The 25,834-nt window shown below is 42.4% G+C and overlaps 1 protein-coding gene across 2 annotated transcripts; it reads right to left on the bottom strand.

Annotated features, from left to right (window-relative positions):
- rhbdf1a (rhomboid 5 homolog 1a (Drosophila)) lies at positions 1–25,834 on the bottom strand. Of its 2 annotated transcripts, XM_010780028.1 has the most exons (19): positions 25,476–25,834; positions 9,217–9,361; positions 8,984–9,123; positions 8,421–8,528; positions 7,003–7,216; positions 6,472–6,678; positions 5,899–6,027; positions 5,584–5,747; positions 5,030–5,281; positions 4,788–4,899; positions 4,605–4,679; positions 4,334–4,495; positions 4,127–4,227; positions 3,977–4,040; positions 3,410–3,504; positions 3,229–3,304; positions 2,889–2,989; positions 1,665–1,818; positions 1–1,007 (listed from the first exon to the last, which is right to left on the bottom strand). In XM_010780028.1, the coding sequence occupies exons 2-19, from the start codon at positions 9,331–9,333 to the stop codon at positions 588–590; spliced, it is 2,691 nt and encodes an 896-aa protein (XP_010778330.1). In that variant the 5' UTR covers positions 9,334–9,361; positions 25,476–25,834; the 3' UTR covers positions 1–587. The 2 variants fall into 2 exon arrangements, with proteins under 2 accessions (XP_010778330.1, XP_010778331.1); XM_010780029.1 differs by lacking the exon at positions 8,421–8,528 and having other exon boundaries at positions 25,476–25,833.

Genomic DNA, 25,834 nt, shown 5'->3' with positions numbered 1-25,834 from the left:
TTAAGGTTGTCGATCTTTTTTACTGTTGTTTTCAGTTACATGTGATTAGACAGGTAGCTAAAACACTACCGGGTTAAAACATCATCACTTCGTGAAGCAATACAAACAGATAAAAGAAAACATTTGAGTGCTCAGCATAACGTAACAAAAATATGGCAGTAGTTGGTACATTTTTCAACAAGGCACCAACGGTATCGATATTTGATTTATTTGTCCCTGCTTTTGTTTGAGGTTGCCTGAATAATAAAATCAATGTCTGTACCAGCGCTGGCTTCTCTAATTCCTGCCTCTCGTGTAAAAGGCAGCTGGGAACATTGATGAGGTTCAGAAGTGCCATACCTTTGTTTCAGTGGACAATGAAGGAGTGACAATGAACAGGGAGGTGAAAGAAGGAAGTGTTTAGGATGAGGGGCATAGGTTTTCATACTGACAGAGTAAAAAAAACAAACACAAAGTACATTGTCATTTTTCACAACGAGGGGGACAGTCACACAGGGGCAGAGTGGAGACACAGACTTGCTGATATCATCTGTGAGTCCTCCTCTTTTGACCTGATGCCTTCCTGTTTCGCTCACACTGTCCACACTTCAGTGGAGGTGAGCGTTGAGGTCGTACTTCTCACAGAATTTGTCCGTGAAGGGGATGCAGGTGAGCAACTCGCACCATTCACACTTGATTGGGTAGACGTAGAATAGCACCACGAGGCCCGAGAAGAGCCCGACAAACACCACCAGGAAGACGATGATCTGACAGCGTTTACGATACATGTCCAGGCGGCCGAAGCTGATGTAGGGTAAGAAGGCGAAGGACAGGAAGAAGCCGGAGATGAAGCCACAAATGTGGGCGAAGTTGTCGATCCAAGGCAACAGCCCAAAGGCAAAGAGGAAGAGCACCACACACAGCAGCTTGGTGAAGGCCCTCCAGGGCTGGGCGAGGATCTGCCAGCTCTGAAACAGCTCCACAAACAGACAGGCCAGGATCCCAAACTGAGAGCCGGCTGGGCCCACCTGACAAAAAGACAGCAGAGAGAGAGGCATAAGCTAACATAACCATGTGCACAAACATTCACCACGTTATTTAAAGGTCACCTTTTATACTGTTTTTTATCAATACATTATAGGTCTCAGATATACATAAAACATGTCTCTGAAGTGTATGGCTCCAAATACCAAACAGATCATTGCAGCATTACCCATAATCCCCTCTGTTTCAGCCCTGTTTCAAAAGTGCTGATTCTCTGTCTGTTACTTTAGATGAAAATAAGGAGCCCCTCCTCACGCCCCTCCCCACGCCCCATTCAGGTGATAAGGTGGGTGGGTGTTACCTTGGTTGGTGATTGGCTAATGGTTACACAAGCCAAAAAAATCGTTATGACATCATAAAGTGGCCAAAATCTGATCAGCTCATTTTCAGACAGGTTTTTATATAAATGGATCAGGACAAAAAGTGAGAGAATCTTTTTTCCTGAAACTTTCAGAGTCTCCTAATGCAGAGGGGGCACATGTTTATGTATAAAATAAGTGGATTTTGCATAATAGGTGACCTTTAAAAGTTCCTTGCATTATATGATGTTCTTAATAAACTTAATGAGCTCCAAAACAGGAACCCTGATAATATGGCTCTTAAATGCACTGATGTTTGGTGAGTGTGATACTGGTGATTACCTCCGCTCTGTAGGGCAAGAATATGGCTGAAGCTAAGTTGCCAGTGATGCCACTGAGAATGTAAATGATTGAGATGCGCAGCCAGCCTGCCAGCTTCTCCAGGTCCCTCAGGATGGTCATCTGGAAAGCAACCGACACCAAGCAGTGAAGGATCCTAGGGAGGAAGGAGAAAAGGTTATTATGTGTATATGTGTCATATATGTTATATTTAATATGTTATATGTGTAGCGGGACGTGTGTGTATGTCAGTGAGAAAAGCTGTGCGTGTTAGGAAGATAAGAAAAAAACCCTCAGCAGACCGATGACTTTGCACATCTACAAAATCGGTCTCTATCCCATTGAAGCTTAATGAGTTTGTGAGGTTAGGGCACTTTGTTTAATTGCCCGGGAGACGGATAAGAGACAGCATGAAGATGAAGCACCGCTCTTCTAAAGGGAGGTCAGCTCTCTGTGCTGTCAGGTCTGAACTACAGAGAGTGGTGCAGCCAGTTTTAAATATACACTGCATTTATACAATGAATGCACTATTAATGTGCACATATCACTAGGGATATGATAGCACTCGATTGAATTGGATTTCCCATATTATATTCTTTATGGACTCTTGCATTTATATTCAACATATGATTAACAACCAATAACCTCACCTTTGCTACTCATGCCTTTTCTCCCGATTGTTTTTTTTCTTTTAGATATTTAATATGTCTCTTTATCTTTCCATACATTTGTGTTGAGGTAAGTATGAATTCACCAAGAGCTACAGACAGCTAGTCAATTTCCTTGTATGTGCCAAATATATTTTGCTCATAAACATGATGCTGATTCTGATCTTTTAATCATCCTTTCCTTACCGCTGGGTGCAAACACAGTCCTTGAAAAAAACTGATTTAGTATACCATGCTGAGACAAGCTGGCTTTCAGCTCTTTATAAATCATGTTTTGACCGATTTATCGGCTGAAAGGCTGATTTTATCTGCTAAATTATGTTTCTGGTTAGCCGGATTTGCTTTGATTTGTACTACTGTGTAGAAAGTCATTTTTTCTTATTCAAGATCTTTCTTTGATATACTACTCGTGTTTGAATTTGGAAATACATCCACAGATATAATCTCTAGGAATACTACATTTCATATAAAAAACATCCCCTTTCCTTTTTGTTGGTTTCTTTTGCCAAGTACATTTTATATTAAGCAAAATCACTTTGCAGTATCTTGACAGACTTACCCAGCATGCAGGAAAAGTGAGAGCCAGAGCCTGTAAAACTGATCTGGGATCTCGGGGTTGAGGAAAGGCAACAGTCCACACACATCGTCCATGCAGTGCACCTGAAAATGGACGTAACACATCATATTATGTCATACACAAATTATGAATGTGATAATCAAAGATCAAATATGACGTGCACCTTTAAGCAGACAACACATCTTCTACACAGAAATGTTTGGTGAGTTCACAATTAATATGTTTTGGTATTCAGGAAACAACATAGTATAACAAAGGACGTTTTGGCTTTGAACAGCTCCTTTTCTCCCGATAATAAAATCTAATTAAGATGGTTGCTTACTTGAGAGCAGAGAGTAGCCTCCTCATGAAAGTAGCCGTTCATAAAGTCACAATATTCCCGGGATGTTATTTCACACCTTGAGAAAAACAAGAAGCATTTCTAAATGAATAACCTATCATACATCCTGTTTCTCTACTAGTCCAGGACACATATTAGTGACAGGTACATCGGCTCCCCTCACCTCCCTTTGGTTCCAATGCAGCAGGGTCGGCCTGTGATGGTACAGTCTATATGAGGCAGGTTGGTGTGGTTCCCTGTGTTGTACCTGGTACAAATCTGAAAGCAGTTGTTTTGTTAGTTTTTTTTTAATCTTAATCAGAGCCAAAATCTATATACTTCCTAGATTCACCAAAGAGAGCAATATGTACTCTGGACAGAAAACGTTGCTTAATCCCCGTCACGCGTTTGAGTTAAAGCTGTAAGTGTGTTTTATTGAATAGATAATACAGCATGTTTTCAGATGCCCTGGGTCTTGTTTCTTACTATTTAAGGGATTCTTTGCATGCTATGTGTGAATGTCTGTCCTGTTTTCTATGACACCAATGTTGGAAATACATGTTTAGACCATTCATTCTTTGGATAAAGTATGCTTTATTAAAAAAAATCAATCAAACATTGAGAAATCAATCTTTTCAAATATTGAATTTATTATCGAGGCCGGATCACATGTAGCTGATGTTATTAAACTTTCCAAAGGGTCTGTCATTTCTTTATGTCTAAATGCCAGACACAATGTCACTGAACATACCGGCCATTTGCTGATGTCATCAGGCCATTCATGAGGTGTTACTGAGGCAGGCTCTAGACATATCCTTTAATGAGACAAACAATATGCATACATTATGTATTTTTACCAAACCGTATCCGTTAATGAGAAAAATGAAATAAGTGTATTTACCTGGGATCCTGATGGCATACAGAGCCATACTGTCTGTCTTTACCGTCTAACTGGGGTGTGCTGAAATGACTCGGCCACTTTACCCACACAGCTAGAGTACTCTAAATATAAAACAACAAATGAAAGCGTTAGAGGCTAACATCTTCGATTTACGGTTAAACTATAAAGGTAGGAGAACACAAACAAGAAGAGGGATGGTTTACAGACCGAGCATTCCTCCGCTGAGGTTTGGACGCAGCCGGAGCGATCGTTACGCACACAGCAGGCAGAGTTGCGTTCGATAGCTCTTTTATCCCTGATAAGATCATGCACCTGTTTGTCCTGCCGCATGCATGGAGAGAATTTGGCCCCCAAGTGGATCAGAGCTTCCTAAGAATAAAAGACAATAGGACAAACATCTTAAATGTAGTATTGGTTTGAAGATATGTATGTCCCTTTATTGCTTGCATTATTGATCTTTTTAGAGAAGAGTGCTCACCGAACCCGGCCCGATCCAAAAGTTCTCCTGCTGTACATACTTGACATTTTCATAAACACCTTTGTTTCTTAAAACCTAAACCAGAAGACATCCAAATCACCAAGAGCACAATACATGTGAAAGGATTTTAAAAGTGTATTATCAGATCATCAGAACAGAGCCGGTAAATGAGCCGTTACTCACAGAATCAACTGTCTCGTGCTGGGAAAAGCCCACTGGTGCAATCCCATAGATGCATACAGCCAGGATAGTGATGAGCAAGTGGACAACAGTGATCCAGTATGTAAAAAAAGGCCTAGAGGAAATAAAAAAAGTATGTATTAAAAAAAAAAGAGAGCAGCAGCGCTCATCATCTATCACTGTCGTCCACTGAGGGGAGCAGAGGGAGGGCGCTCATTAGTCAGATCTGTGAAGAGGGGCAGTACCTGTGATCATCCATGTCCTCGATCTGCCTCTTGACGTAGCTGTCAATGCGCTTGCGGTAGGTCCGGTTTGTGAGCTTTCCCACCATGCCCAGTCCATAAGGCCTTTTTTCTCGGGCAAAAAGCTTCTTGACAGGTAATACGATGCGCTGGCCTCGCCGCTGTCCGGTAACGCTCACCACCTCCTGACGAAGGGGCACCTTTGGGGGCCCTGGGGTTCCTTCTTTGGCTTTTCGCCACCCCCGTTCTAGAGGTCTGAAAGGGTTGACACAGGAAAAGACACTCAATTATTCTGAAAGGCTTTAACAAGCTTCATCTCAGCAAAAGAGAGAAGTAGTTTGGTAAATTAACCGAGGGCTTTTTTACCACTCATTATATTCCCAACACTTGGTTTCTATATTCCTAATTCAATCACAAAACACGGTCCTCTTAAACATAATTTACGGCTCAGCTTTGTGAGTTTGAATGAAAGCTGTTTTTTCTAGTGACATGGACCATGTTAATAATTATTTTTAAACGCTGGTACAGTATTAGCAGAGATTAGTACAGCCACGTACAGCATGAGATGACTCCTCTCCAGCTCCGTCTTATCCAGAGCGCTGCCTGTCAGCTCCGTCTCATCCATCTGGCTGCAGGGCTCGTCCTCTGTCATGGCCGCCTCAGACGGCGACTCAAACACCTCGTCTGCGTACGTGGACAGCTCCTCCTGCATCAGAGTGTCCTAGAACGAAAATTGTACAAAAGACAAAAGTGAGCAGGTTGCAACAAAGTGTACTCCCATGTTTTTATCATAAGAATGAATATTACATTATAAATAAGCATTTTTACACAATAATGGCATCCAAAGAACATTGTTATTTTTCATGTCTTACTCTGGCAAAGAAGGACGTGTCCAGTTCATCAGGAAAGTCGAGCATGTCCTCCTCCATGTAGCTGGCGGGGGTGAAGCTGCGTCTTTGAGTTCGTCTTAGAGTGAGAGTGCTTTCCCGTATTGAGCGCCCCTGAGAAACACACACAAAAATCCATGAAAATGTATATGCATTAGAAGCCGTTATCTTACCCGTGAAATGTAATTCTGCACAAATAAAGTCCAATTATTTCCAGAATGTGTTAGTTCTGTACAGGTATTTTCTTGTTTTTAATTGAAAATATGTAATTTTGGAAGACTGGTACAAACATAGAATTATTTCACTTGATTCGATCTCATAGCAAATCTATCAAGCAGTCACAGGTCTTTAGTGAGTTGCTCCTTCCTCTGGCACTTGAATTTGGTTGATTAAAAAACATCCACGAGGAGAACAGGTTGTGTGAATTGTGGAAGAAATACGCTCAGAATGGTAAACATTTGAGCTTGTTTGGGCTGTCCATATTATTTGTGCATGACATAATGAGATGAAAAATCAATCATCTGTATTAAATCTGTTGATCTTATCGCTCTCCCTCACCTTGACCAGCGCTGCGGCGGCCCTGAAGCTCATCTTTGCCACCGACTCCCTCTTACGTCGACGAGGCAGTCGGTTCAGACCTGAGCGGGAGCTGGTGAAGGAACAAAGAGAGGCAGCTCCAGGGGTGATGGGGGTCTGAGGCACGCTGTAGCCATCCACCTCCTCCACCATACGGAAAGCTCGCCCTCGCGCCAATGGGTCCACAATCTGGAGAATGGGTAGGAGATATGGTAGTTAAAAAGAGCCCAACAATTAAAATAATCAAGAGACAGTCATTTTCACCTTAGACATTCAACACATACTGTAGATAAGATCAATCTAACTTAGAACCAGGCTCAAAGCAATGGGAGTCTATACAATGCACCTGTGTGTCATGTTGATGTCCACATTTATTATATAAAAAAAGCCTCCAATGTTTTTGAATATTCAGATTAAAGTACATGTTTGTCCACCATAAGCATGATGTATTTTCAGAAAACAAAACAGAAAACAAGATCAGTATTAGGCAAAGCAGCTCACGTATTCCCTTACCTTTTGCATGCCATATTGTGAGGAGGGGACGTAGAGCGGAGGCGGGGTCTCCGTGCTGGTAAGGGAGATGTTGTCCTGGCTGGGCAGGTCCATCTCTCGGATCACCTGGGGCTTCAGCCTTCCATAACGCATGCTGCAGTGGCGAAGGCTTTTCCTCTGCCATTTCTGGGTGGCATCACCGTCCTTACTGACCCCAAACCAGTCCGCTGTTCCCCTAGCACCACAAACACTGCCCTTTCAGCTTTGGGTCACCAAACCAACACACGTGCTTCAATTCTCACAGAGATTCAAAATGCTATTTGCAATGGTGAAACTTGAGATGAACAGCCCTGTATCTGCAATGTATCTGAAAATGTGTGGGACTGATAAGACTGCAGATCCCAGGATGTAGGCAAGTGAAAGGCAGAGGACAGGGAACAAGCCTGGCATGTTTGTGTCCAGGCACACCATAAAGACAGGTAGCAAGAAACAACAGAGGTATTAACTGGAGTCTGATGTGGCAAATGCAAAAGATTATAATTCAGATGTTCCCAATCCTAATTGACACAAACAAACAGATATCCCAATTAAGAGAGAACAGAGGATTTATCTGAGGTTTAAATGTGTTCTTTCTCAAATATCATTGCACCAAACCTTGAGGAATATACATGCAATCAGGTTGTTGAAGTTGAAGCCCTAATCAGTACCAGAAAAAACAATGTTACTGCACCCCGAGGGCAGGAAGTGGAAACATTCTTCAAAGGAAAGTTCATGAAAGCTAGCTATTTCTACTAATTACCAGCTGCAGAGTAAACGCTCTGTAGAGTTTAGGTCAAATCTATTTCTCACTAGTTCAGCTTTCTCTCTCTCTCCGTGAATACGTTTTACTTGCTGTTTTGGTCCCCAAATATGTCAGTGTCAAGATTGTACAGCTAATATTCTGGCATATGTGTTGCTTTCTTTGCAGCAGTGGATATGCCATCACTAACCTTGGTTTCTAAGAGCATGTTTGAACATTGTCACGGCCCAGACTAATCTAATCAGAGTCCATGATAAAAGCCTTTAGACCTGGCATGTCAGCCTTAAAATGCAGTCTCACTGAAGGCTAGCACTCAGATGCAAAAACTTCCTGAGATATTAGCTATTTGAATAAGGGTAATTTGTTTTGGTTTTGGGTCATTTAGGTCTTATGACTCACATCTGCAACAGCTTCAGTCAAAAGATAAATGTGTGGGAATGGTGTGATGTGTTACAATTCAGTGATGAAGTAAAAACAATTCTAAATGTTAAGCAAATTGGCAATATCATGCGAATGGTCAATGTGAAGTAATCATACACAAAGTACACCCACTTATTTTCTTACAGTAAATCAGTGTACAACACACACACCTGAGCCCTGACCCTAACACCTGCGGTTTGTGAGGGACTTCCTGCCGTACCTGAGCAGGGTTCTGGAGAGCGAGTGGTGTTTCCTGACGCAGCGGCGAGCAGCTCGCTGCCCCTTAATGGGAACCGTGTTAATCCGCTCAAAGTGCACCCTTCTGCTGCTGTGATCAGGCAGATCGGGACCGGAAGGTGGCAGAAAGGGACAGGAAGAAGAGAAGAAGAGAAGACAACAAGAAGCAGTGAGAAGGAAACGTGCAGCTGGACAGTGCTGTAGCCATCATGCAGAGAGAGCAAAGCAGACTGTTAGGTTAGGACTTGGGTTTCATTGAGATTAAAAACATGAGAAGGGTTATTACCAGGCAGATAGGATCAGTCATGCAAATTAGAAAAAAAGACAAGTTAAGCAGAAACACTGTAGTTTCATGGAAATTGTTGTTTTTATACATGCCAAGGATGCTCTTATCTTCCATTAAACATTCATTTATCACTTATTTTACACATTGCAGCATTTCATTCAATAATTTGCAAGTTCTTTATATTCAAATCTTTAGGCATACTATAACCCACTTATATAGAGACGTTAGTATATATCCAGTGTATTGCTAGCAGCGTTTACCTCTTAATGGTCTGAGTGATGGATGACTGGCGTTGTAAGACGGGCCGCCGGGTGTCAAAGAAGTCTCGGGGGGGGGACTGGAGGTGAGATGTCTCCACTGGCATGCTGATACTGCGCAGGAACCCCTGCCTCTTCACCGGCTACACAGCAAAGGACCCGCAGGGAAAAGTGTGAAAACAGGTCATGACAAAAATGACAAAGAGTAGAGAATGGGATTCAGCGAGAAAGAACACCTGTACAAAGGTGGGAGGCTCGTCTAGTGACATCTGAGTCGTGGGAATGTCCAGTCGGAGCCAGGGAGGTTTCTTCCTCTGCAGGCTGCTGGTACTCTCCCGCCGTGCTTCAGCCATGTTCTCTGTCCCACCCCAGGCCTGCCAGCTACACAGAGAAGGAGAAGATGACGTTATTATGTGTTTGAAGAATCACATTCAATCTTAAGGAACAATAGTAACAACACACATTCACATTTTAAGGATAAAGTCTGCGGTTGCAAAGATGATGGCCACAAGGATTTTGTGCTGCATAATTGTTTCACAAGAGGGTGCTAAGGCCCCTTACTTGATTCAAGCATGGGCGTTCACATATTTCCGTTCATTAGATAGTAAAGGGGAAACCACAGAGAGCAGCCTACAGCTTTTTACCCCTTTTCCAAAACAATTCCCAGAGCCATTGAAAAAAACAGCAAAACATGTGCTGGAGAGTAGGGAAGTTGAATTCTTAAAAATAATCCCTTAATTCTAGTTCAAGTCAAATGTAATCTCCCAATGTGGTCCTTTTGTGGATCCAGCAAACCTATCAGAGACTAATGACTATGTTTGCATTCCCACAACTAAGCCTGTGAAGGTTACAAAGTGAAACTCAACATCAGCCTGCCTGTAGCTGCAGCCTTGTTATCACCAGGCCCTCGTTTTATTGTCCCACCATCTAACCTCACTTCTCTAGGCCTGGTGGTTCATTTCCTGTCATTTACTTTACTCCTTACATTCCCATGGAAAACTGTTCCTTTTAGTCCTTAACAGTGCAAAGGCATCATTTGCAAGTTTTCAAGCAGTATCACCAACATGTGTTTATGCAAAGTTTTGCGTTCATTATTGATTCAAGCAATCTTTAAATCTGCGGACATGAGGAATGTACAAATGAATGACTGCCGTTCTGTACAAGTGTTTAAACTTACGAAAGAGGGTGTCTCCTCAGCTATGGAGCTGTTACAAAACCAAATGAATTTATAGAATCCCTTTTGCGTCCTTCAATTATTTTAGTTTCACAAGATGCAATTGTCACAAATGACTTTGCATCAGGTCTCGTACCCACTTCTCCTGTTACAGATTTGCAACCAGAAAAAAAGTCCATGGCTCCAAGTGACCACATCTGCTTCCCATTGCCATTTTAACACACCACAGGCTTCTGTTTTAGCCCAAGTGGTGATGGGAAGAGTTGTCAGTGGAACTTAGTTGAAACGGAAGGAAAACCTCAGGCTGAGGGGCAGCAGGGGTCATCAGCAATGTGTTAATATTTAAACGCAGTCTAACGATTGCTGACAGATATTTCTCCATTAATCAATTCCCAGAAGGACCCTACAGTATATCATTTGTGGACAATTCCAAGTTACAGAATAAAGGTAAAGCTACGAGGCAGAAAACTAAAGACAGCCGTGTGCATTTTAGGTTGTTTTAGTAGGGTTTCGTCTGACCTCCAGTGACATTGTCTGGACTGTTATACAATATTAGCAAGACAGACACCAGATCATATCCATCCATGGCAGATTCAGAAAAACAGAGAAAGTGCCAGTAAACAGACTGCAGAGTGACATATGACACATTCTGCTCTCCTTTTTTACCAAGGAACCTGCAGAGCCTTCTGCCTGTAAATGCACCAAAAGGAGTCATCACATACTTCCTCTATCTTATAGACAGGCTGCTAACATTATGGCAAATGCAAACCCAGTTTACGCACAACAGCCCTCTCTCTTACCCCAGGCTAGAACACCCGACATTTAATTACTTTCCCCATTAGTTCAAAGCAACAGCAGGGCTCCTGATATAGAGCAGATCAGTGAAGGGAGCAGGCATCAGCTTCAGGGTTGTAGATTGGAACAAACTGGGACTAAAAGCAGACAGCGAGGGAACCTAATTTCCCTCCATGCTAAACATTGTTTGATTGCCTAAGCCCTGGCTCCTGGTGCTTTAACTGAGTTTGCCCTGACTGCTGTGTTGATGTTGCTTTGCCTCTAGAGAATGAAAGAGGGACGGACAGAAGATAACTGAAAACCTCTCATTGTTCCTGCTTCTCCTCCTGCTTTAGGCTTTGTTCTAGCTTCGAGTTTCTCCCACTCGTTGCATGAATGTGCTCTCTATATGAGTGATTGACATTTACAGGCAATTACAGCATCTGAGTTTATTTTTCCCTGCTTTCTTTATGCTAGCTAGATCAAACCCACACAGACAGTTTTTGTATTCAAAGTATGCAAATGAAGCTCTAAATTACAGTAAGTACTAAACAAATTCTGATCATGCCAAATAAACTTCAACACAGCTAATCCTAATGCAGCCATGCAGCTATTGTTATGGATTTCCATTAGCCCACTGATCAGTGGGTTTTAAGAGCTTTGGTCAAAGCCCAAGGTAAACCTCCAACGTTCAACTGAAAGCCAAGTGCCGTGGAAGTCTGTCTGCCTATTTTTCTCTCGTCATCCTCCAAAGTCAACATGGCAGCCAAACTGGCACGGGCCCGCGACTCGTGTCTCAGGAGCAGTTAAGCTGGAACAGTTGGGCATTGCTCAGACGCAAGCTACGACTCATTTCTCACTGTGAGGGAGCTTTCGAAATGTCATACATCCCATTGAGTGATAATTAGAAATCAGTGAAGAGAGAGGTAGGACTGAAGGCTGGTCCCTGTATGATAAGAGGGGGTCTTCATCGGCAGAAAATCTTTCAGAAGGAGAGATATCCTTGGGGGAAGGAGAGCTGATTGAAGTTTGTGTTTGGCAATTATCCAGGCAGGAGGATTAGCCCTCCCTTGACAGCATTTTATCTGTTCATGGTCAAGTTTGACGGTTAAAGAAAATCATTGTAAGGTAACGGCTTACTGAGAGAAGACTACATTCTGAATTCTTTCAACCTGCTTAGTGAAAGCACCACAATGTATTATCTTATTCTCAAGGTGTTTGGCTTTTGTCTGTCGTATGGCAACAATTTCAAGCATGTAATAGTTCCCTACAGTGTTTACATTCCCAGCACAGATTTCAGGCCCACATTCTTTAGACTACAATGATTTAATCTAGTTTCTTAAAGATATTTGTTTTTACGTCACGTTTCACATCTAAAGAGGGAAAACGCCCACACCCATAACTTTGCACTGAGCCTTGCAAGATTGGCTTCCTGCCGTCGTTTGCTCCTTGTGAGAAACGAACACTTCCTACTCAATAATGAGACCCATGACAACACTGCATGGATTGTTTTAAATTCTAGGGCTGACATTGCTTTTCCAGGCCACTTCTTTTTCTCCATTAGGCATGACAAAACACAGAGCACAAAGCTGACATCCCTCCAGGTGCAGGGATGTCCAGCAGGCCATAATGACTGGGGCTGACAGGTATACCCAGCACTCTCTCTGTCTCTCTCTGTCTCTCTCTGTCTCTCTCGGGGGAACTGCGCTCTATTGTAATACCTTCTGCATACAAACTCAAGGCCACTGACGTTTGCCATGCCTTCATTTAATATAATCACTTAGTAGTGTTATCCAGTCGTGCAGAAAAAGGCACTGGTTTATGAACAGCTGCTACAGGTGAGGCTTAAAGTCAAACAGAAGACTGGCTGGCTCAGTTGATGGAGCTTTTAAGTGCCACCTTTAACACATTCAAGTGAAAGTTAAAAAAAACATGCCTAGTGAGGCCGGGGGCCGTGTTAATGCTTCATTTTGTGCTTGTTCATCGTGCACAACATAGTTTTCTCTTACCGCTCTTGCACTCCAAATATGTGCAGAGGCTTGCAAGAGAGCATTGCCCTCCTATTTCATATTCATCATAAATAAAATATTAGTCTGACCATGGCCTCCTTTAAAATTGGATCAGTCATCTTTTCTGTGGATGCTTTATTTAAACTCTTCTGTCCCTATACACTATTTTACAGATATGAAAGAAATGGGAGCTTTTTTAAATAAACGTGTATTCTTTTAAAAAGTGTGCATGACAACCCTATCAAGTCTTTTAGAAAAAATAGTATTAAACAAAAATGTCTTTCTGAGACATCTTTGTAATCTTTTCTATCCAGGGCCATTTCCAATCTTAAAGCATGCCATAGCCACATTCCTAAAGGTCTCTAGCTGAGAATGAACTGAGCTCAAATGGCCAAGAAGGAAACCACATGAAGCCTAACCGTTATGGACAGGAGCTGGCTGGTGTCCGGGTACTGCGTGTACTTTAACTGCTTTGAGCTACTCTACGGGAGGCATGCTATAGCTGCAGCCACATTGAGGCTGGCTGTCTGAGAGAGTTGTGTCATTGAGGCGGACAAAGCCTCAGGTGGCTGCCTTGCAGGGCCCTGTTTGCTCACAACATGGATTATGAAGCCAATGTGGACAGTAAAAAAAAGGAGGAATTGTTGCCTGTACGGGCAGGCGGCGTGATGGATGACCCCATCTATCTGGGTAATGATGAGACCGGATACCTAATTCTTGAGAGCTGCAGGGCTTCCTGGCCCCAGGCCTCTGTTCCTCCTTTCACTCATTCATCCTCTTTCTATTCCTGTGTAACGAACCTGCTTCTGCATCTGAAACAGGTCGACTTTTGCCCACTGAGGCTCAATTTATAAATTCAGTATTACCTAAATATTAAGGTAAAATGTTTTTTAATATGTTGCTACAATTTTCTGTTATGCAAGCAGGGCGCTAATAGTTTATCAGATTACTGTCTTACTCACAACCTAATGGAACAAACAGGTTACGTTTTCCCCATTCTCCAATAGTTAGTCATTCACTATAAATGCTCCTATCCATTGTGTATGCGCTACTTCAGGCTGGAGGCCATATTTGACATGCAAACAATGAAGGGAAACTATGCTATTGAGACATTCACTCTCTCTGTGATTCTCTCACTAACAAAACTTTAAAATATAAAGCCTGAATATAAAAAGACTTACCAAGCATATCAGACATTTGCTGTGAAACAAATGCCTCAAAGCTTCCTTTATGAAATCAATCTAGTAGCGGCAGTTTCCTGAAATGGGATTTCATAACTATGACCAGAACCTCATGATCATGACATAGTCGTTCTAGTGGGTGGAGGCATGTAGAAAACAACATGAAAAAGCAACAGATCTGGCTACCCCCCCAACCGATGATGCAAACATCAACCTCTATAACACTACGGTAGTTCCTACAGGCATCTGAGGCCCATCTGCACATTAATTGCAGAACTATGCTTTTGATCTTTAAATAGCACATTGTGCTTCCGACCCAGCTTGACTTAAGAAGCTGACAAAACTACAAAGCCACTGATATTTCATTTGGGTAATGAGAACAGGAACGGAGACAGAAACAGTCACAAAAATAAATGTGTAGAGCAGACATTAATGCCAGGTGACATACCCAGTTGTGAAACTTGATTTAGATAGTGTAACATCCATGTAAAGCAGTGTTCTAATGTGTCTCACTTCCTTTCTGGCTTCTATGGCAACTATAAAAACTGTGTGACTTTAAAATATGGCTTCCACACATATAGCACCATAACCAAAATAAAATTGAGCCGTCTACCAGGCTTAAAGCTTGTCTCTATCAGTATTTCAGCACATCTTACAAGGAAGAAAATGCCCTGCAAAATACAGCCGCTGGCAAGAGAGTGAAGTGCAACTGAGCACCAGTAAAGCTGCAGTCATCTGAATTGACCCTAGCGACATGCGACAGGCTTTCACACCAAACCAGCCCTTACAACATTAAAAAACACAGAGAGAGAGAGACAGCAGAAATATCCATCGCAGCTGACCCTGAGATCAAGTGTCACAGCTATCTGAGGGGCAACATGGCGACAGGCGGGGCTGCTGAGACTGGCAAGGTGGGTGGATAAGGCTGGACATGGCTGACATGCCCAGCCAAGAAGGGTGGAGCAGCTCAAGCCTTTTTCCATGTTTTCCACAGGCTGTCGGCACACGGTGGGATTTTACAATGAAGACTTAACCTTTTAGCTCAGTGGTTTCAGTCGGGAGTGACTTATTTGCATGGGATCCATTGCTCACTCACTGTCATAACAGTGTTTACTAAATGACAGGATCGGGTGCCAGAGATATGAATAGCCCATCAAAGTATAAATGGCCTCCTAACAGCAGGCTGTGTGCATGTGGTGTATTTTTAGAACTAGATAGCAAATGTACGTCTGGATGAAACTGCAGACCAACATGAAAAACATCCTGCTCCAGATTTCTAGACAGTGTGAAGTTCCTTTCAACAAAAAAAAAAACCATGAATACACTTCTCCAAGATGTGCTCAGCATCAAGCTTCAAACTAGTTTTATGGAACAGGGTGCATTCATTAATCTCTGTGCAAGAAAAGACCCCCACCAGAAGCCATATCTATATCCGCCATCACAATACCTGCACCACTGATCGTATTTCTTCACAAAGCCTTATATATTACCCGGAGAATAAAGGTCGTAGAAAATTGCAGTTGGCTATTTTATCAGCACAGTAACCCATCTTTCTACGTGAACTAATATCCTGCACAGGAAATCAATATGAAGGAGAGCTGTTGAGAGTACACAGGGAGCCAGATACAAAATGACTTTAATATCAGTTTGTCACAAACAACATATCAGCCACCTGAATATTACCTCTGCTTAGCACAAAGTTATTTTGCTTTGTGCTAAGCAGGTGAAATATTATTACAGCTTATTCAGCAATTGAATTATTTAGTTAGTCTGCACAGGTGAATTATTTACTACATACTAGCTACAGGACCTGCACATGTCTGGGGCCCCTCAGCTAGAGCTCCTCTGTTCTCAGGATGTTAAAGGGCCTGTTTGAGCTCACAACAGATAGTAAAGTCTTGTCTTCACCTCGGCGGACAAAAGGCTCACTTAGGGGATCTGTGTCATGTCTCAGTCCAGGGCTATGTTTGTGTTTCTAATCTAAAGGAAGAAGCTGACGGAAAAAACTCCCTCGTGGTGGGCTATATATACCTCAGACACCAAGACAAATAAAAACAGTTTTATACATAACAAGGGAGATAATGTGAGGATATACTCAACTTTAGTGAGATCAGGTAACACCCTGTTGAACCAGCCGTCCCCGCTTTGGAATAAAGCAGTTGATAAGCAGTTCTCTTTATGCTAGGAGTCCAGCTGCCAGACCTGACAAATTTTTGTTTCCTGTAGAAGCTTTACATTACTGTATCTCCAGATGTACAGAACCCTACAAGGAAGCCAGCAGCCACTGAAACCTACTGTACAACTACACACTGAGCTAGAGAAAGTCTGTGTGTGACAAACACAGACAGTTAATGAAATTTAACAAGACTGTGATACTGCAGAGGACCTGACCCCAGCTCAGAGGCTAACAAGTCTCAGTTTCCAAATAAAAACATGGCTCTGCAATAAACCCACATGTCCAGTATAGACAACTGAAGTGTATTTTGCACAAAGGGTTGACAAACAATTAGATAACGCTAAACTACTGTTTGCCTATTACACTCACAATTAATCATATTGAAATGAATGATTAAATGTAATTCTAAATGACTGATTTATATATCTGAATACCTTTTCAGAAGCAAGGACATGCTTTCATTTCAATATTACATTTTTGAATTAGAGAAGGGCTGTCAACCTGACTGAAATGTAAATGTCAAAGGTCGTTTTTTGCACTACATGCCATAATCAGGAGATCAATAATATGAGCATCAGACTTTCTGGCAAGGTTATAGAGTATTTCTCACCCCTTCATGTGATTTGGTTTGACGCAACATCCTGGATTTATGGCTTACTAAGGGAAGACGCTTAAGACAACAAAGGGAAGTAAGCCATCTCTCTTGCAGAGCCGAGTCCTCCCAAAAGTGTCCTTACACAATCACCTCATTGTCTATGGGAGGTTTGACATTCTCTATTTAAGTGAGTAAGAGGAGAATCTCAGAAACAGTGTGCTCTAACAACATGTGATCCCCATCTAAATAGTTTCCAGCATGATATCAGCCTGAATCAATCCTACAAAAGGTTGCATTGTATGGCCTGATGTGGACTGGGCTGAACAAGAGTCATTGTATAGCCGGATCGGAGTAAAAAAAAACAAGAGCAGCAGGCTGAAGTATTCATCCCTCCATCAATGGAAATCGCACACCGAGCAGAATTCCCAGCTGAGATTAATAGTCAGATTGAGCCAAGAGACAAGTTATGGTTAAGCAGAGACGTTGTATTGGTGTGTAAGTTATAATGGACAAGCATCAAGTCATTAGTCCTAATGACAAAGAAAACAAAGCACACAGTGTCAAGCGTCTATCACTGCTCTTTAGGTTTATCTTTGTGATCTAATAAATCAACAGGATTAAAAATACTTCACAAAGGAGAGCCATCAGCTCTGTCATCTCACATCCTCCGTGGGAGACCACCAGCACGGAGAGAGGTCAGGTTACAGCTTATTTTACGGAGCAGTGCTGGAAGGAAGGAAGTGCAGAGCAGAGGAGGGGGAGACGTGCAAATGAAGGCAGGAAACGCACTGCAGACCAGGCGCATTCTCCGTGTCCGTTCCACACAACCACGGAAACAACATAGGTTTGCTCACATGCACAGGAACACATCCAGCAGCGCACATGTAAACACACACGTCCCATCCCTGGCCGTGATGCAGCATACGTCACAGCACGCAGAAAATAATATGCAGTATTTGAGTCAGGCAGGCCGCCCACTCTGGACAGGCACCGAGCGGCCAGAGAGTGATCTCAGTGAGGTGTGACATTGAAGCTGACACTTCTATTGAAGCAAGCAGATGAAGTGCAGCCTGTAGCACTAGCACAATGGGAATTAGCCGTATTAGCATGGATTCAAGCAGAGGAGAGAATCTACAAAGTCAACCCTGAGATAAAGCTTAAAGGGGTTTCCAAAGGGATAGTTTGTTAAACTGAGTTCTAAAAGAATATGAAGGATTTGAGATTAAAATGTAGCACTTACACATGATACATTCATGAACACATTACCTATACCTAGCAGAAGAATAGTGTCAAATAATCAATTTACTAATAATGAACAGGATATCATTTAATATATGACACATATTATTTCCGGCATGAATCAACCTGAAAGACTAAAGTCTAATGACGTTTTGCCCTTTAAATCTTAAACAGATTATGGACTGCATTGATTTTCACCACTGCAGTCTGTGAGTATGAACACATGTGGGCGGGTGAGCATGTGCATGTGTCTTCACACAGTGTGTATGTGGAGGTGTGCCGAAGTTAAAGGCAAGGAATATCAATTGAGTTGTTGTGCCAGCCTCCTTCTGCACAAAAAACATTTATCTTCACATATCTTGGTGACATACACCCAGAATTTCTGTTTTAGAAAACGGTAAAGACTTGTGTCACAGGTTGGAGGATTTCATTTTCATTTGGCAGGGGCAACGGCCATAGAGACATATTTGGTTTATAGGTTTCCTTACTGGGTTTGGTATACAATAAATGTCTTATATAATAAAGCTACAATATTTGAATACACAGGCGAACATGCCAATGAAAGAGAAGCAGAGAAGAGGCAGAGAGCGCTCATTAAAATGAATGAAATGCACTAAGTTTATCTTGGGAATGTCTTATGCAAGATGAAGTAGTTTGACCAACAGATGAGTGCTGATTCAGAGTATGTGCTCTAGTTCCCAGCGCTGCATGTGGTGGGAAGAGCACACAGATCAATAACCTCGACTGCAACCTCCCGCCTGCAAAAACTATTGTGTGGAAAAGGAATGAAGTTAAGATCAAAAACATTATTTCTGATATAGTATCTGACATTGCCAACCCACAGGAAAAATCTGACAGTTACTCAGTCTCTGTGGTGGGACACTCATTTGGGTCACAATGCATTTTGGCAGAGGCTGTGAACAATGTAGATTGTGGAGCAGTGATTCAGATAAATGTGAGGTGAGATCCCGGGCTCTGTGTCAAAGCAAGTCAGAATCACTCATCATAGCGGCACCATTTCTATGACTGGTTTTTAGAAGACATAATAACCTTTCAGAACATTTCCAGATCCACATTTCTCTTCACGTGGCTTGGATAGTAGTGGATTCTGAGTGGTTCAAGGTTCTTTATTGTCAAACTAACATAGCTAGAGTAATTATGTCGTTGAAAATCTTAGGTCACAGGCTTCTCCAACAATGCAACACAATAATACATGTGGTTGCATTAGATGCAATAATCCATACAAGCAGCAATTCCAATACATTTATATCTAACTGAATATTTTAGACAAAATATCTGCTCAGTGTAATTTCACTTTTCTTAAATATTCCCCAGACTTTGATATGTGAGAGGAAGTGAGAGGATACTCAGAGAAAGACCCAGAGTTGAGTCTGGGGTCTCTGAGTTGGGATAAGGGAGATGTGAAAGCAATGATGATGATGGGGGAGGAAGGAGTAAGAATGAAGCCATGCAGCTGGACCGAGAGATCAGTGGAAAACTCACGACAAAAGCACAGGAAAACTGGGAAGGCTGGGGCAGGTCCTCTGGGACGGTCCCAGTCCCAGTGAGGGGGAGGATTCCTCAATCCTGATTCAACCGAAGAAAAACACACTGACTGTTTTTCTCTGGAGATAAAGTCAGTTTCCCCTCCAGGTCACAGAGGACACATGAGAGATTTTCTCCTCACTGCTTAAGGTATGACAGCAAGCTAATATTGTTACGCAGGAGCGACAAATGATGAGGAAATGTAATATTCTTGAGGAGACAGAATGTCTAATGAAGCCAAGATGAGAAGTGAAACAAAAAAGGAGAAGGAACTCGTCTCCCTGAGTGGGAATTCAAACCCTGACAGCCTCCAGGAATACATTACTTTTGATTTACATTAATGTTAATGTTTTTTTTGCAGGGTTTTGAGGGAATATGATTTGGCACATATAACGCTTCCAGTGTGATGCCTTCACTTAAACTGGGTGTGATCAACTGGGCACCATAAATGAGAGGCTTTACATCATTTCCCCTGGCAAGCGGCATTACAAGCTAAAGTCAAATGAAAAGGAAAGTTGGCACAGCTGTGGAGAGAAGCAGTGGAGATGCAGCAGAAGTGGAAAGTTAAGAGTTTCAGGTTCAGGTACACGTCCAAATATGCCAACAGCGTCTGGCATGACTCCGCGTTAATTTGTCTAACTGTCTAACAAACACAGTCCAACAGATTACCAATGTATATTTGCACAATGAAAAACAACAACTGAATAATAAAATAGGACTTTAGATGCACCCCTTGCATACTTAACTGACCTCTCACTTCAGGTTCAGGTTCAGGTTCAGTCAATAGAAAAAAACCTTAAAACCGACAAAGATCCACCACTTCCGAAAAAAAAGGCAGCAAAACAAAAGTCACAGAGGAATCCAAAACACACCCTCATTTCTGGGAAGGCTGCTGGAGTGAGTTTGGCGTGTGGTATGTGATGTTGGTGGGACTGTTGAAGCTGCCCAGATATAACTGTGTGTGTGCAGCTAGACTCAGGGAACAGTCCAATTGAGTTTAGCAGTCTGGTACACAATGAGGATTCACAGCCACGTTCACGTATGACGACCGACTGTGCCAAAGATAGCGGACTGGGTGGGGGGGGTCTATCCTATTTAAAACTTCACCCTCCTCGCTTGTAACAGTGCTGGGATACTGTATCTGTCAGGGTGTTCCTTGAGTCGGTTCTCTGGCTTGACAATGACCTGAGAAAAAAGTAAACAGATATAACATAGGGCTGTCATTACAGCATGTGAGGCCTTAGCTGCATGCATTACACTACAGTCTCCAATGTGGATTAGCAACACAAAGAAGTAACGTTTATTTTGATGTATTTGCAATATATATATAATTGTTCTTCTTCTCTTACTCTTCTGTATAACCTAACCTTGGAAAAGTTGTATATGTTGTAAGAAAAGGCTTTTATGACAACACACCAACAACTTTTGGTTCAATGAAACTTAGTGCATTTCCAACAAGGAGACTTAACATATTTTTCACAAGTTGACCATAAAGTACTGCTATCTAAGCCTGTGTGGGCCTCAAAACCCTGTTATGGGATTTCCCCCAGGTATGTAATTGCAACATATATGTCTGTCTCTAGGCATTAGGTAAAGTAAGATATTTATTGGGTTTTCTGCAGACACACCCTCAGACAGCTTTTGACGCTCACAGAGGAAGATCAAAGTTCAAGGAGCAATTGCTGCTTGTCTAAAAGTGCTAACCTTCTGAAAAAAATTCCCACAGCACTGAAAATGAGTGTTGTGCTGAGGTTAACCAGCCTTAGACACTGTGTCAGTGAGAATACAAGCTACAGGAACAAACACACCGCACAACTACCAACCCCAAATTAGAGGTTTCCCTTTCTGCTACAGCTTAATGTTGGCCTAAACCAAATACTGTGAAAACAAATCAAAGTAAACCTGTATTTTCAATTCAGTCACATCTCCCACGTTTCTCTTAACCTGCGCATCAAAGGTTTCTGGTCAATTCTGTGAAAGCCAGTTCACGTATGGCTGTCTGGGTCATGATAGATGAGGTGCTGACTGAGAGAAGAGATGGGTGGCCTGCTAGCAGGGGGAGGCCTTGGAGGCTCAGAGGTAAACCTGAAATAGCCCTGCTGCTGCATTACAACATTACATCACAACTGACTACACCGTCATGGCAGCGGATGCATCATGCCACCACCAAGATGTCATACGGTGAGAACAATTGGATGCAACGGCTGTGAGTCACATAGGGGAAGCAGGCAGGCAAACAAGCAGCCATAGGATGAGGACCTTTATGAGCAACAAACACCACACTTCCTGTATAATTACCAACAATGCACCACAACCAATCAGGATTTTGTGAACCTCTTTAAATAAAGCTAAATGTATCTGCTTCCATTCCTTGTTGCACCACGACAGACACAACACCATTTCTGTTTTTCCACAAATACCACATTATTTGCATTCAATAAAAATCCCTGTTCCTGCTCCTGACAACTTAGTCAAAACTGTAAACCACATCAAAGTAAAAAAGGTACGCACTGAGTACCACCGAGAATTAGATCAAACAATGCCTGTGGGCTCTCTCACCATTAAGCCTCTGTAAAATACATACCTGACATGCTTTTTAAGCTAATGTCTATTTGAGGAACAGTTGTAACCAATATATTTAGCAGGAAACCGTGCGTATTGTCTCCAAAGTAGCAGAACAAGTTGGTTAACATGTTTGACCTCTCAAGAAACTGCTGCCGTGCCCCACATTCACAAATCCACCCAGGAGAAAATGCTCACTGCAGCAGTTTTCACACAAAGCAGAAAGATGACAGACGCAAAGAGTCTCAGAGAAATATCTATTTCAGTTAACAGTATAACAACTTTCAGTCATTAAGGTTCAACACTATTCATTCATTGGGAGTAGGCCAATTACTACAAGCTCTGTTGAAACCCAAAGAGGTGTATTTTAGAGATCAAGTCCTCAAAGAATTATGCAAATAAAGTAAAACAAAACAGGGCACAACACTTTTATATATATTCCCAACATGGACCCTTTAGATGGCATCCAATGTAACTTATTGAAAGGCCCTCCTTAACATAAATTGTGGAATAAAAAAAGCTTCTCAAGGGAACTTTATGGGTTGATCAGCATCCTCTCAAGCTTTACCAGAATGTGAACATGTGATCTGCTCAAATTAAAAGCATTTGTTTTTCTTTTTTCTATTACTTCCTTAGCATATAGTCGGAGCAACTTGCTACCTGAGTCAAATAACAATCTAAATTGCAGGTCGTCTGGAAAACAGGATTTACAAGTGAAGACAATTCGACTTGTGATACAGATGCGTTTGTTGGAGAAACAGCCTGAGGTTATTTAAAGGAGCATGTGCTCTGCACACATGGGACTGTTCAGCCCAGTGACGTGCATTTATCCTGAACTCAGAGCGAGCTCTGTCCAGGGAGACTAAAGAAAATGACCAACAATCACACAGAGCACACCCCAGTCTGGGAAGGACGATTTCTCATTTGCGAGGGCCTGTTCCAGGAAATCTATCGCTGCTTTGTAGTCCTGTGTCATCTCATCAGCAGAGCATCACATATACAGAGAAAAACTGGACCACAAAAATATGTCCTGCTTGTAGATCTACCACCCTCAGAAATTAATATGTTCTGAACTCAGAATTTCGATGGATCTTTGCCTATGTTACACTTTGGACATTGTTTGATTAAGAATGGCCAACCATTCAGGAGTCAGGTGCCCTCAGTGTTTACTTATACTGGACGACCACCCCTATTTGAGACCCAGATATCTTATCCACAATTGAATGCTTAAAAACTTACACCTACCAACCAAACAACTCATAAACTTGCTGTTGATCACCAGATTGCAAATACAGCAAGAACACTTCATGAGATGAATTGTTAACCATATAACATTTAAAAAATGGAAGGCAACAAAACATTCTCAGGTAAACATGTAGGGGAAATGGTTTTCAAATTGAATAGGGTGAGGTCTGAGAGTGATTGATTTCTGCAGGGATTTAACCCAGATGCATCATCTTGAAGTGATTAGGCCACATATGAAAAACATCATCACGGTGCTATTGCAGAGTGATACATGCTTTGAGAGGAATGCAAATAAATATCTATTGCAGAATGCCAATGAATGAATGTTAACACAACCGCTGAGTGTAAAATCACGCTCAGTGGCTCTTTTGAAGGCAGCACCATGAAGCATTTGCACAGGATTTTGCACTTGGCAAGACTGACAGACAGATACCGCGCCATGAGTCATGCAGGCATGACTACAGCATGGCCCCCTCAGCAGCCCCCTGAAAAACTCAAATACCAGCCAGTCAACACAAGCCGGCCTGGATGGTCCACCTGCCTCAGCACAGCTACTCCTAGCTCCCTCCAAGTATCACGTATCCACATGCACCCACATAAACATCCAAACACACACGCACATTGGGAATACTCTCTCTGGAGTCCAGTTGGAGCAGACACAGAGGAAGACTGCCACTATCACACATCAGAGCAATGCTTTATCGGTGTGATTACATCACCCAGAGCCATGATCCCCCTCCCTCCATGCGATAAGGTTTCAGGAACACTGGGCACACAAACCGGGCCATGTGCTCCATGTCCTGTCTGCCAAAATAACTCAGCAGTTTCTAATACAGTACGTCTATGGTTTCACTTCAGTCTGCCCAGGTATTGTAGGACATTGAAGCGCGTAACCTTTCCAATGTCAACAAGTTTGCGGTTTGTGAATACTCGCGCTGTCTTCCATGGAGCTTTCAACCTCTTATGAGTCAAATCTAGACGTTAAGGTGGCCCCTCCATGTGTATCATTTTGAAGAATCTGTTACCTTTTGGGACAATCTGCCATGAGTCACTTTGAGTCACTGTGTGTTAGTGCCCCATGAAATCCACTATTCAGAAGAACACAAAGATCTAAAGAAGAACTAATACTTTCAGGTTCAAAGGGTGGGAGAGCAGGGAGATTATATGAGAACCACATGCTGTGTGCTGCTCTTTTCATCCACATCTTCATCATGAATTATATAACATGTGTGTGTGCAGCCAGCCATCTATATTACAGCCAAGCAAATGTGTGATGCAGCAATTTGTTGATTCACAGAAACATGAAACAGTTGTGATTTCATTTGAGGTCAATTATGCTGATAATGAAGGTGGAAGAGGAGGGAGGAGTGGGAGGAAGAGAAGTGAGGTCATGGTGTGACTTTATGCATGATGTGCTGTATGATTAGTCAACCACATAGTCATTAAGGTGTATTCCTTAGTACAAACAACAATTAGGCTGTGCCATCCTCCATCAGCCTCTAATCATGAGATTTGTTTGGCTCATACAGGCTGGTTCTTATGAAAGTAATCTCTACTGAATGTGGCCAAGTTTAAACCTAAAAAAAGGGGAAGAAAGTCATTTAGCTTATCAGCCTGCGGCTAATTTTGGACTTGAGGCTCATCTCACACTTCATTAATCCCACTTCAACATCTCTCAAATGTGTAGGGAATTTCACACGTTTTAAAAGGTGATCGGGCCTAAAGGTAGATCCAATTATACCACATGAGCACTTTAAATAGCCTACTTTCACTAAAAACTCCACTCCAGGCACCACCAATGGCACAGCACCCTCTAACCTAAATGATGCTCTGCTTACTATGTACAGCATGTATGTGAAGGATTCCCATGTCGACCAGTAATTCAATATAAACTCGTTTATCCCCTTCGATCACGACGCGTGAGCGCTCCCTTCGGCTGCTGCCTTCCGTATGAGCGACCACAGGAGACAGGCATGAAATAATGACACAACTTACCCTTATAACAAGCAGTTCAGATGATCTCCAGCAGTGAAACAGAAAACACAGATTTTATTTCTCCCAGGCAGCAGATGAGATAATGTGTCACATCATCCTGGTGGAGGCGCAGGAATAAACACGCTTCTTTTTTCCACCTCGCAGATGTTTTACGCCAAGCCCGGTGCCGTGGTGTGTTAAACAGGTCACTCCTGAACGCAACAGCAGCAGCGGCAGTCCGGGGTGTTGTGGCCGAAATGTAGCTGCCGTCCGGTTCTCTGCTTCCCACCTACGGTCAGAGCATTCCCACACTGCTCCATGAATCGACCCGGGCTAAGTTTTCTTCTGCCGGTTGTAGCCTAATTCAGTTTGGCGGAGAG

This window comes from Notothenia coriiceps, unplaced genomic scaffold (assembly GCF_000735185.1).
Source record: "Notothenia coriiceps isolate Sejong01 unplaced genomic scaffold, NC01 NC01_scaffold00021080, whole genome shotgun sequence".
NCBI lineage: Eukaryota > Metazoa > Chordata > Actinopteri > Perciformes > Nototheniidae > Notothenia > Notothenia coriiceps.
The sequence above is the reverse complement of the archived record's forward strand: the minus strand, read 5'-3'. Positions and strand labels throughout refer to the sequence as shown.